Source organism: Pleuronectes platessa, chromosome 9 (assembly GCF_947347685.1).
Source record: "Pleuronectes platessa chromosome 9, fPlePla1.1, whole genome shotgun sequence".
NCBI lineage: Eukaryota > Metazoa > Chordata > Actinopteri > Pleuronectiformes > Pleuronectidae > Pleuronectes > Pleuronectes platessa.
The window spans coordinates 15,191,610-15,205,018 of NC_070634.1; the positions used below are offsets into that span (position 1 = coordinate 15,191,610).

General features: G+C 43.3%; 1 protein-coding gene across 1 annotated transcript in view; it reads left to right on the forward strand.

The window, feature by feature from the left end:
• xpr1a (xenotropic and polytropic retrovirus receptor 1a) overlaps positions 1–11,832 on the forward strand; it is a 67,512-nt gene extending 55,680 nt beyond the window's left edge. The window contains exons 12-15 of the mRNA XM_053431289.1: positions 6,643–6,809; positions 6,944–7,083; positions 7,349–7,573; positions 7,955–11,832. Coding sequence (XP_053287264.1) covers positions 6,643–6,809; positions 6,944–7,083; positions 7,349–7,573; positions 7,955–8,012 — 590 coding nt within the window. The 3' untranslated portion in view covers positions 8,013–11,832. The remainder of the gene's footprint in view (positions 1–6,642; positions 6,810–6,943; positions 7,084–7,348; positions 7,574–7,954) is intronic.
• The last annotated feature ends 1,577 nt before the right edge of the window (positions 11,833–13,409 follow it).

The following is a 13,409-nucleotide window of genomic DNA, read 5'->3' on the forward strand; positions in this document are numbered from 1 at the left end:
GCCGGAGCAAGAGTCAACAACAACACAGGCTTTTGAAAGCGTTGTATTAAGTCATGTGTGTTCTGAAAGCAGAGGCGACCTTCAGAGCCAATGCGAGGAGCTACAGCTTTGTGATGGAAAAAGGCGAAGGTTTGTCAAACACGAGCATGGATACACGAGACAAGGTCCTGCTCACACAATGTGCCATTGAATCAGAGGCAGGAGGAGAGGAGAGGTGGGGAAAGAGAATAAGAAATGCAACAAGAGAAAATGGAGGAGGCAAAATTAAAAGTCCAGTCACATTCCCTCTGACAGTTTCACAATTAGCCTGCAATTATTCAGATTCAGAAGCTCTATCACAAAGCAGTTCATGTTCAAAGACGCAGCAGGCCGGCAATAAAACATCGCTTCATCCTTCAGCCTTCAGATATTCGTCCATGCAACTTGTTTCAAAGACGTTTTCATTTTCAGCCACTCATATTGAAACCCTTGTCAGATGCCAGTTTATATATTTATTTGCCAGTCAAATGCCAGAAATGAAACCTCTTCTCCAACCTCTTAAACCGCTAAATGTTATTTCCCAGCTTGACTTTATTCTTTTCCGATATGAATTAAAATCAATGCGCCTGCTTCCGAAGCTGACCGCCGGTGATCTGATATTGAATGAACCAGGAAGACAGACAGACACACACACACACACACACACACACACACACACACACACACACACAGACAGACAGAGGGAAGGACTGGTCTTACCCTCCACAGCTCGGGAGGAAAGGCGTCCATTAAATCGTATCCTCCTACCTCCTCTGGTCTGAAGCTCGCAGACTAATGGCCTCTCCTCATGTGTTATTCTGTATGAAGCTGTCTTTCATCCTGCATGATAATGGAGGACGAGGCGATCACTGGTTAAGTGAAGGAGGATGGTGGGAGGAGACACACACACACACCCACACTAACACACATCTGGATTATGAATGGATGGTCAAGGAAATTTCCTGTTATGGAGGTATTTGAAGCATAAATCATTTGAAAGCATTTGATGATTTAATACCGATGTCAGATTATCCGTGATCTCAAATGGAAATGATGCTTAAACAGCCTTGTGATACAGAACACATCTATGAATTGTAGAAATACCACACTCATTCGTATTCATATTAGGTCACATGAACATAACTATAACCACTGAAATCAAATCAATCAATCTTTGAGTCTGAGGGGATATTTCTCTCAAGTGTTCTAAAACTTGAGCATTCAAAGGGTAAAAGGTTTATAGTGGTCAAAGTGACTTCAACTTTTGAACTCAAAATTCTAATCAGGTCATCCTTGTATCCAGATGTGATGAAATTATTTATGGGTGTTCTTGATACATAATATTCACAACATCAGAAGGTCACTTTGACCTTGACTTTTCACCTTCGATGAAATATGACGAAATTGCCTGTTGGCGTTCTCGAGATACCGTGTTCACAAGGCTAAGAATGTGCTTTGGAAAGTCACAGTGACCTTTACCTATAACCACCCAATTCAATATCTCCCCAAAATTTGAATCTGTTTGTGAGATATCGTTTTCACGAGAATGGGACGGGCTGACACCACAGAAACATAATGCTTCCCTCCACTGGCTGTCGTTGGCGCTGAGGAATAAAAAGCCTTCACCACTGATACTCTCTATAGTCTGGGTGTGCGCATGACAGACGATGCCCAGTCATCCCTGCAATTCCCAGCATCTGCCTCAGTAGACGGCCAGGGTAGGTGTCATGTTCCCACGGGTTCAGCTGTAAAAGGTGCCTGCAGTTTCAGTGAGTGTCTGGCAGAGCTCCCAGTGAGTGCGGATGTGTCACCTTCATTAATAACCCGATCACAGCTCTGATGATGGCTGCTGTGCGACCTCATCTCCCGGCCACCTTGCTCGTTCCTGGAACCGCCCACTTTTAGCTCCGGGAACACGAAATACTCCAAACCATAAATGCAAACAGATAAATCAGGAGCCTCCCCGTAGAACACTGCACGGTATTCAGTGTCCGGGGCTTCCATTCGCAGATCTGAATCTGTTAAATTCCGAGCTACAGTCTCGTCTCTGCATGTGGGTTCAAACTGTGTCACAGTTTTGGAATAGAAAGTGCCAAACCTTATTGTTTCTCGCCCAATCTGAGGCTTGAGGTTGAAATGTTTTTGCCGTGGTGCAGCCACTGCAGCAGATTTTCTCCCCTCAGAGGGAAGTTGAGTTCAGTGCTGTGGGTAACTGATTGGACTCAGCTCAGGCTCACAGGCTTAAAGTGAGAGAGGAAGAGGAGAAGGAGGATTTCCTGGCTCAAGCAGAACCCTCGAACCCCATAAGATACAGTGTGAGGCCTTCAAAAAAATCAAGTAGTTGCTTTACTCAGGATCGATCCTGGCTCAGCTTTATGTACACTAGCTTGAGACTTATTGCTGTTTTAGATGCAGGGGAGTTACAGGCCTAATGCTGATTGAAGCCCATGGGATTTATCTCGTGGACTGACTAAGACAGGAGAACAGGATATTGCACAGGCGAGAATAGCTTGAGCATTTGAAAGATAGAGGGAAGTTGTTTGAAAGAGGATGTAGGAACATGCACGGACCGAATGAGAGATCAAGAATAGGGAAACATTAAGAGACGTCTGTCGAGTCATAGATCTGTGACATCTAACTCCAGCTACGATTAAATCAGACCGAAGAGGAACGTTCGTCCTGCTGGTCTCTGTGAGAGGTCAGCTGGGGTGGTGAGCGGAGGAAATGGGTCTGCTGTGAAGGATCAGCCAATTCAGAGCTGATAGAGCACAGAGGGGGAGGTAAAAGAAAGAAAGGATGGATGGAGAAAGAGAGTAACTGAGAAAAACAAAAGAGGATCAGCAGGGAAGGGATGGGGTGGGCTGGGGAGGAGAGGTGAGGAGAGGAGAGGAGAGGAGAGGAGAGGAGAGGAGAGGAGAGGGTAATTACCGGCCCAGGGGCTGAACACATGTTTGCTGGACTCTGCTGGAATAGAGATGAGCCTGCAGCTGACAGATTTTATAACTTCATTTCATGTACTGACCCCTCGGTCATTATCAGGAGAGGAATTGCAACACACACACACACACACACACACACACACACACACACACACACACACACACACACACAGACACCCTCAGCTGAGCCCACACGTTTACCAGCGAAGCTAAAAGATGCCGCTCTGACTCAACTCGTCTTCTGGCAGCTTGAACTCCCCTTCACCTCTGCTCAGCCCAAACAGACTCCTGCTGCAGCAGATCTGCTGCGTCTCCTCCACCTCACAGGTCTGAGCTGAGGATGACGTCACTCCGGATTTGACAATGTTCCAATTCGACAAGTCTGAAGTGTTGTTTATTTTGAGGCCTGTGGGGGAGTGGAGTCTACAATGCCAGTTTATACAACACCACAAAAGAATGCTGACAGATAGGGGCTGGACATTAATGTGTGTACTACTGGTTTAATGAGACCCAACTAAGAAGAATTACACCACCACAGCTTTCACCACTGTTAATGCACAGAGCAGCCATCTGGGATTTTGAGGTCAGGGCATTGATAAAATATAAGGTTGGTAATATATAAGATAAGTGTAGATTGGAAATAGATATTTTGTGAAAACTGCTGGTCACGAGCTCGACGCTGCTTATAAGTAAATTCTGAACTAGAAGAGCGCTATGAGTGAATACCTCAGTAAACAATCATTTCCATTAATCATGGCGACTGTGGCGCCCCTATAATCGAATATGTCCTGCCACAGTTTCATAATGAACCAAAGAAAATGTTAACACTTTTCATTATAAGAAGTGTGTTTTGCTCCGCTGCTACATTGAAAAGCCGTGTGCAGCTCCCTTTGCCACATGGTCGCTCGTTCACTTTTATCCATAAAGTCACTACCATCCATGCAGACAGTCACCTCATAGTCCAGCTGCAGTTGTGGGTGTTCCTGCAAGTGGCGCGCAATGCTGTTCTCTCTCTCATGCAAGAACTTCTAAATGCACCCCAGCTATCACCTTACATCCAATTAATCCTGAATTTGCTTACCAGTTTCAGATCTGCTCACAACATTGAATGTGTTATTCTTTTGTTCATGTTCCAACCATCCACAAAGTTTCAAGCAGTTAATCCTGCTAACTAACAAACAAACAAAGTCAGATGCAAACATAACCTTGTTGGTGCAGGTATTTGTTTCTATTTTAAAATGTAGTATTAAGTTGCAGAACATGTACAACTACCTTAAAACCGTGCTCAAATGTAGTACCTGAGTAGAAGTACTTTCCACCACCGTCTTTGACCGGGTGTTCTCCATGTGCAGAACTCTTGACGTAGACAGATTTAGTTGCCACCAGATGAGAAATTACTCTAAAAGCAGGAACTGATCGTTGTCGTGGTAAACTGGTTTCCATCAGTGGGAACTGGGCCTGTTGCAAAGAAGCAGACAGATGAAGTGCTCTATCTTTAACAGTGTTTAACCTCTTGGGGACACCAACTGTCTGTGTGTGAGTGTGTGAGTGTGTGTCTGTGTGTGAGACGCACTACTAAGCGATTGAGTGTGTGTGACAGGAGCCAGGGACCAGTGTCAGCCTCTAAGCGTCCAATCAATGTCCATCTCGCCACGTTTAACCTCTTAACGCTTCGGTGGTTAACCAGCCTGGTGGGGAAAAGACACGTCAACCATCCCAGCAGCCGAAGGGTTAAATACTTCAACTCTTTACGAGCAGAGAATCACATCAGTGGATATTTTCCAGTGAGGAGGGCCTATTGTCCGGGAGTGAGTTTAATCTACAGCTGGGGAATCTTAGTGTGGCCGTGGGGACTCCTTTCCATCCCATAGCTCAGCCGGAGGAGACGCAAGCTGCACAATGGATGCAGCATTGAACAGAGCAGCAGCAGTAATTCTCTGATAGAAACGTCCCCCTGCTCTGCCCCCCCACCCCCCCAGCGTCTCGTTGGCTGGGAGCAGGGAGAAGCTGTGACTATGACAAACAGTCAGCGGGGCCGGTCTCTGTCTGGTGGCTGCTTGTCTGTGTCGGTCTCAGACGCTGTGTGAGGCCACCGGCTGCGGATATATGGAGCTGGAGGAACAAGTGAATCACACCCATCAGTGATCCTGCGTGAACACACAGACGCGGCTGACCACAGCTTTTTACGCACGCTGACATTATGCAGTGCATTAAACAAATGTACTGTATAATAAGCAGATAGTTCATATTGTTGTCCTTACAGCCAACATGCTCCACGGTCTGCTGTTGTCATGTGATTTTAGAGAATGTTTATGTCTCTTAAGGATGAGATGAGGAGGCAAACAGGATGTTAGACTGAAGAGTCTAAAGACGTTAGAAGCAGAAGTTACCTTGTCAGGAAACCAGAGAGCCTGGAATGAATCTTCCTGTTAGTTATTCCTGGAGGACACTGGAAACTGCAATTGTTCATCAGAAGAAGAAATGGAAAAAGTGATGATCCACAGTTAAAAACGGGTTTACAACAGCAAAACATATACTTTAGGTTGTGGCCCTGTTTTTTAAATCTGTAAAATAACCTGAGCCAACGAAGTGCAAAGTGTTTGTTGGATTTTAGAAGTGGCTCACTGTGAAGAGGTCATATTTTCTTCTCTATGTGCCTTCACAGAACAGAACTGGTTCTAATGCTGAATGAATCAATTAGTTCTGCTTTGATGGTCAATTAATTTATTATCACATCATGTTATCTGCACAACGGAAAACATAAATTAATCACTGAAATAATTTACTGAGAAATTAGTCGAATATTCTGTGGTTCCATCGTGAGGATTATCTTCTTTCCTCTGTTTTATTTCATTGTGAATTTTTATTTCTTCAGGTTCTGGGTTATTGATCATTCTGACATAGACTCTGAAATGAATCAATATAAAAATAAAAACACATAGCTTAATATACACACAGACATGTCCCTGTATTAATGCTCAGACATGAGGTTGGATCATAGCCGATATCCCTCCCACTGTGAAGCTAAAACATCCCAGACACGAAAGCTGCCATCTTGTGTCGATGACACCATTAAGAGCCACAGTCTGCCGGAGGAAGGGACACACACTCCACCAAGCGTAAATCATGGTTTTCACCCCATTTTTATAGCATCAAATATCTATAGCTTTATTTTAAATTAAAAACAGACCTAAACAGATATATGAACACTACAGGTAGTTGCTTTTGATTAGATTCCTTTTAAAATGCCAGTAAGTGAAATCACTGTTACAGGTTGTGTTGCTGTAGTTGAGACTATAAACCTCAGCTCACTACGTGAATCAGTTACAATATTTAATGTGTAATTTTATATTGTCAAAGTGTGTTTGATGGAAGCTGTTATGATGTAAGTGGGAATTAAATTCTTAATATGTAACATTTGCCCACTGCTCATTCAATAAGTCATAGCTCGTGTATTCTTGACAGGAGAGCTCCCTCTAGTGGTGAACGTATTACTGGAAACGTTGCATTGATCAGCAAGGTGCCGGATTCTCTTGAACTCAATTAAAAAATTACAAATGCAGATTTTTAGTTTTATTCCAGATGTGAATAAAACACATTAAAATACATTTGGATCCAACTCATAGAAAACAGACGAATAATGAATATGTCACCTGACCTCAGTTGTGTTTGTGTGTATTTTCAGAACAAGGACACACCGACGCCGACATGTTCTTCTACCTGCTGATCGTCTTCTCCTCCATCAGCTCCCTCTACACACTGATCTGGGATCTGAGGATGGACTGGGGTCTGTTCGACCGCGGCGCCGGAGAGAACACCTTCCTCAGGGAGGAAATCGTTTACCCCCATAAGGTGAGAGAGTCTGATAGAAGCCTGAAGGCACATCTCACACACACACACAGGCACACAAACACACACACACACACACACACAAACAAACAGGGTTACCTACAGTAAACTGAAACTAATCGCCTCTCCTCCCTCAGGCCTACTACTACTGTGCCATCATAGAAGACGTGATCCTGCGGTTTGCCTGGACGATCCAGATCTCTCTGACCACAACGACTAAGATCCACTCTGTGGGCGACATCGTAGCCACCGTGCTCGCTCCCCTCGAGGTCTTCAGGTGGGTTTCATACGTTCTCTTTATCCCAAACATACAGACCCTCACATCAGGTGCTCCACAGGATGAGAGCTGTACAACCTCATCAATTCACTTCTTTTAAAAACCAACGTGGAATGCTCTCTATTAGATATTTACAGATGAAGGACATGTTTCTCTGGAGGTGTACTGCTGACTCTCCCATCAGCACCAACAACAGTGACTTCTAATACAGATACCCCCCCCCCCCCCCCCCCCTTGTTCTCCCTCTCCACCCTCCCCTCTGCAGGCGTTTCGTGTGGAACTTCTTCCGTCTGGAGAACGAGCACCTGAACAACTGTGGTGAGTTCCGTGCGGTGAGGGACATCTCGGTGGCGCCGCTCAACGCCGACGACCAGACGCTGCTGGAGCAGATGATGGACAACGAGGACGGCGTCCGGAACCGCTCGGGCAAGAAGACCTGGAAGAGGTCCTACAGCCTGTCCCTCCGACGCCCCCTACTGTCCTCCTCACTGTAAGGAAAAACACAGACAAGATGTATGAATATCTGAATGAAAAATGAGTAATATTATTTTTTTTAAAACAGGAACCTGGAAGAGGTTTATATTTCTCTTCTGTGTATCAGTAGAAAGAAAAAAAGTGCTTTATTTTTTAACTTTTAACCTTTGTATAAATACAATATATCTCAAAATTCACTCCTGGATGATTCTTTGTCCGTTTATCAAGATGGGCAGAGAATAGTTGACTCATGAATCATAAAAAATATCACATCACCTCTGCTCTTTAGAGATTAAAACTAGTCAGGATGTTGAGTTACAAAAATGTTAAAATAATAATTCTTCATGAACAAAATGTTGCAGATTATATTAACATTTTTAAACCTTCTCTCTTCTAGATCAAAAAAGGACACAAAGGTGCTGATCGAAGACACGGATGATGAGGCCTTCAGCTGAGCCCACAACGTCAACACAGACACACACACACACACTCCCACTCAGACATAGTATACTTATACGGACCTCGTTCACTAACATCCAACCTCAGCCCCCCTCTCTTATAGTTCTCTCTATGTGTAGTGACCCCGCCCCTCCTCAGCTCAAACCTTTCAAATCAGGACTCTCAGTTTACCTCATCTCTAGTTGTTTGTGAGTACATTTGGTCTTTATAAGTATAGGAACACACACTCTGTAATGTAGAAACTCACACACACACACACACTTATTTAAACCTGCTGAAGCACAAACACAGAGTAGTATTGCTACAGTCGAGAGTAGAGCTGACGCCACAGAGACAGACGGGTGGACAGACATCATGCACGTATCTAGACCACACTGCCCTGAGATTATTCTCTTCTTTTCTAATGGACTTTCTAGTATGTCGCTGTTGTTTCTTTAGGTTTTCCTCCATTTATTTTTTCCCCCTGGATTTAAAAAAGGAGACCCTGCACACGTGAGGCTCCACACGACTGTTTACACGTCTTTCTAACTCCACTCGGATCAACAGGGAGAAGACGAGGCCGATTGAAAGACTAAACATGAATCAGTAGAAAACCCAGAGGAAGGACTCTACACACGTCGCGGAATATCAAAAAACAAATCAACTGGTTTCCACTCGTTGATTCTTTTTATATCCATCTTCTTTCTTCTTTTTCTTTGCCGAGTTGTAGAAACGTCAGTGTACAATCACAGTCCTTGCAGAGGCACTTGCAGGAAAAGTGCATTTTATTACACAAAGCATGAAAAAAAACCTACTTGTACACAAAAGGGATGTTTTTGACTCAAACATTTCTAGTCTGTGATGTTGCTTTGTAAAAATATTTAATATATTTGATGTGCGTTGTTAATCTATTACGGTTCTTCAGTCCTTCTACATGTGTTGTTTATACTAGTGAGACTAGTTTAATGATCCACACGATGATTGTTAATGTATTTTATAACGTTTGGAAATGTTTTTCTCTTGGTTATACTTGTGCCAAATTTTTAATAAGCTCGTTGTCCGTCCTCGATTTTATGCCCAACTTCAAATTAGAGCAAAAATGACTCATGAATGGTCCCAGCTCTGGTTTCAGGTCACCTCAAAGTGCCCTGTGAGCTACCGTCTGTTGTGTGTGCATTGAGATTCTCTGCATTAACTACCAAAGCTTTGTTTTTAATGAATGTGTCTGTGGCTCGAGGAGCTTTTTTCTATTCCACCTGCTTGAGTGGGTCAGAGGTAACAGGCCCGGAGGCTTATTTAAATGATTGCAGCTTTTCTCTTATTCTCTTAAGGTGCATGTGTTATTGGGCCATATTAGCAGGTAGCCTATGTTTCGTAGGTGCTCCCAGTAATATGAGTAGAACTAGAATTGCACTCGGTAGAAAGCATACCTCCGCCAAGGTCCGGCAGTCCCCTGATGAAACCACATTTAAATTCACTAGATTCAGGTTTGGAAACATGACTGATTTCTGTTATAAAGATCCACTAATTATCCTCTGGGAAAATAAAAAAAAGAGAAAAAAAAACCTGGATATGTCCCTTGATCTGAATCTACACCAAAATATAATCGTGCCCAGCCCTCTGCAAAGTTACTGGAAATAGGTTGAGTAGTTTTTGCATAGTCCTGCAAACTAAGAAGACAAAGTGACCTTGCTGGAGGTAATTACTAGTATTACTCTCAATGTTTGTGTATAATAGTGATTTTAAGGCCCTTTAGGAAGAAAACGCTCAGTGTTGCCAGATTGAACAGTTTCTACTCACTTTTTGTACAGTTTCAGTGGATTTAAGCAAATTAATAGTCATCAAACATCTGAAATGAAAATCAAAGTACTTTGCTCCTTGGTGCTAATCAGACCCGGCCACACTGCATAAGCTCATCGAGCTCATCTCACTTATATCCAGTCAATCTGTGGAATCCCTGACACGCCTTGCAGCTCTTGTGTGGCTCTGGAATCAGGGACCCAGAGTCTCACTTTTCACCACGTTCATTTCAGCACTTTTTTAAACAGTAATTTCCAGTGTGAATTTGATAACCAGGAAACCCCTCGTCTTATCCTCCAGCCAGCAGCTTACATTTGAAGAGCTGTTGCTTCATCTTTTAAAAACAAAAAAAACGTGTTGGGGCTGCTGTGGAAAAGGCCTCCTGGCTTTCAGAGACACTCTATAGCTCCAGTGCTGGTTCACGTGTGTCTCCCTCTCTCTTCTCACTGCACTCTCTGCTCTCCTCCTCCCTGTGGCCGCACTGAGTCAACATCACTCGTGAGACAAATCACAGGAAGCTCCGAATGTGATGCAGAAATATTCAATGTTTCTCCCACTTCTGTTTTGGTTTGTTCCCGGAGCGGCTTAAAGACCAGTGAGTTTTGTGCATGATGAGCTAAATGTGAACTGGAAAGCTGGAAATTGAACCTGTTAGAAACGTAGATGGGTAGCTTCCCAGTCTATTTAAATACACTGGACACATGCCATAACTGTAAACAACACACACACACACACACACAAACACACACACACACATCGAGCCTCTCTCTCCTGTGTCGGAGCGCACAACCCAACAGCAGATCGTTTTTGTAAAAAAAGGCTCTGTTGTCTTGCTTGCATGCTGCTTTCTGTTTTACACTGTACATAGATCTTAATTTATTGGACATGATGTGTATATTAGTGATCATTGCAGCCCCTCTGACAATGATTGATTTCGTACGTTGCCATGTTTGCTCCTGGACAAGCAGTATTTTCTAGGTGGCGAGGAGCGTTTTGTCGACCCCGCACTCTTTCATGTGTAAATCTGTTGAAAGTGTGTTTGTATTAATTCATTAGTTAATATAGAAGGAGAACAAAAAAAAGAGAAGAGAATCCATAGAAATGGAGAACGTGATTGGTTGTATTTATCGGTGATTCCTTCTTATTTCAAGGCGTCGGGGGTTATGGTTATATCCCCGTGTGCTGCAGCTGTAATCCTGTTTGTACATCTGTGAATGTGCATGAAACTATTGTGGACCGTTGCGTCTGTTGTTGTGAGCCTCCATGCAGACAGAAGCACGTTGAGTTAGGGTGCAGGAGCTGAACCCCCCCCCCCCCCCCTCCCAATCCAGAGCGAGGACCCACACCACACCCGCACAACAAGAAACTGTTAAACTGATCCCAGATCTGCTCAAGCTTCTCGATGAAACCAGGAACTTCATGTGCTCGCTGGAAGCATTTCACAATACTTCCCAAAACAATTTAGTGACAGGGAGACAAATACAATAAAATAAAAAAACAGGCTTATTTTGTACAGTTCTTTTCAACGAGGTGCCGATCGTGATAAACCTGACATCCCATGTTTCCCTTATCGGCTCAGTTTAGTTTGTACTGCTTGCTGAAACCCCCCATGACTTTAAAGTGCTCGATATGTGTGCAACCGACCTCCCTCCCTCTCTCCCTCTCTCCCTCTCTCCCTCCCTTCCCCCCTTCCTCCCTCCCTTCCTCTCTCCCTCTCGATGTTGTTTGTTCCCTCGCTCTAATCTAGCTGAACGTGATAGTATACCTGTAGTTTGGTAGATGGATGTTCCACCGAAAAAAAGAAGATAGTAGAAGAAAAAACATTGTGGCTAAATGTGATTTCAAGAGACCTAAAGAAAGGAAAATGTCCTACAGTCCGAACCATCCTCCCCGAGTCCCTTTTACATGGTAGTTTGTACATGTTGAGTGTAAAACACTGTTCTATGATGGTTTTCCTGATGGTATTTGTATTTCTGTAAACACTTTGGTGATCCTGTCATATCTGGGTTTTATAAACCACAATTATTTTTAAAACTCGCTCTGCCTCTCGACTCTTTTCTTGTTGTTTTTACTTTTCATCTCCTCTGACCTGTGGTTTTACTTTTCTCTCCAAGCAGCCTGGTTGATATTGTTTGTGTTGCACAAGAAGCTCTGCTGCAACCCTAACCCTCCCTTTGATGCACCTCTGTGGATACAGACCAGGGCACAGATGTATAGATAAATTACATTAGCAGTCCCTTTATGAAACCAAAAGATCCAGGTTTTTATTTGGATCTGCTCCAGGTTACATACACTCATAAATATCTGTCTCCTAAGTTTTTTCCCCCATCATGAGCCATAACTGATGTTGACAAACGTACCATCTCGTCCCGAATCCAGATCCACACCGAATTTTAACCGTTGATCTCCTGACCCACATCACATCCTTCCTCCAAGTTTCCTAGAAATCGGTTTTGGAATGTTTGCATATGCCTGCTATGTGACAAACGCTGATGAAAACCCTAGTGATGGTAGAATTGGATGATTCATTTAAAAAAAGTTTTTTTGCTAAAATCTCCACCTGCCCAAGACAGAAAACAATAATTGATATTAGTGTGTAAGGCAGATAATGGAAAACATCTTTAAGACTTTTAGAAATTTACCTCAGGATCTCCCAAAGCCTTCTTTTAGAACACTGATTTCAGACCTGCAGTTTATTTTTGTTGAGTTGTTTTCTTTGTGGTTTTATAATTGCTTCTTATTTGTTGCCTATTATCTGAGCATTACTTCTGACAGAGACAGAGAAACAAGGAAGTTTTTGGTCTCCTTCCTCCCTGGTGGGCAGACTGAGTCTGTTATCTACATTGTGCCAACCAGGGTAAATGAATCATCCTGAGGAGCCTGGTAATCGCATTTCTTGGCAAAGAGGAGGCACCAACAAAATCAAAAGAGAGCAAACTGTGGGACGTACCACCATCCAAGAGCCCTCATCATCCAACACAAGATCCCAGCAGTGTTTTCCACTTTAGAAGAAAAGCTCCTTGGAGTTTGGAAACAGCAGATGAATAACAATCTCAGCAAAAGGTAAAATTAGGGTCAGTTCTGGGGTTAAATCTAAATCTCTTTTTTACCAATGTAGACAAGAAGTCCATGACGTGCTCAGAAAACAAAGAATACAAACATTTACATGTCCCTGTAATTTGGGAAGACTCCGTGTGCTGAAGAAGATCAGGCGGTGGAACTGAACGCTCCATAGAAGCTACTGACTTAATGAGTGAATTAATTGAAGGAAAACTGGAACTGCCATTAAACCAGGCACAAAAATTAAACTACTACTTTTATGAAGCTCATCATTAGTCCTGCAAACAATAAGTCATAATTTTCATGAATGTTTGGAAATTGTGATAAATCTCAGCCCCAGTTTCACACAACTCAAAGTAACGTCTTCGCTTTGCTTGTTTTGTTTGATCAACAATCCAGGACCCAAAGAAATTGAGGTTAAATTAATGCTCAACAGGGAAAAACAACAATCCTGACTTTACAGTCGCAGTGTGTTGAATTTAGTGACATCTAGTGGTGAAGTTGCATGTAGCAGCTGAGTACCCCTCACCTCATCCTCCCCTTCCAAACATGAC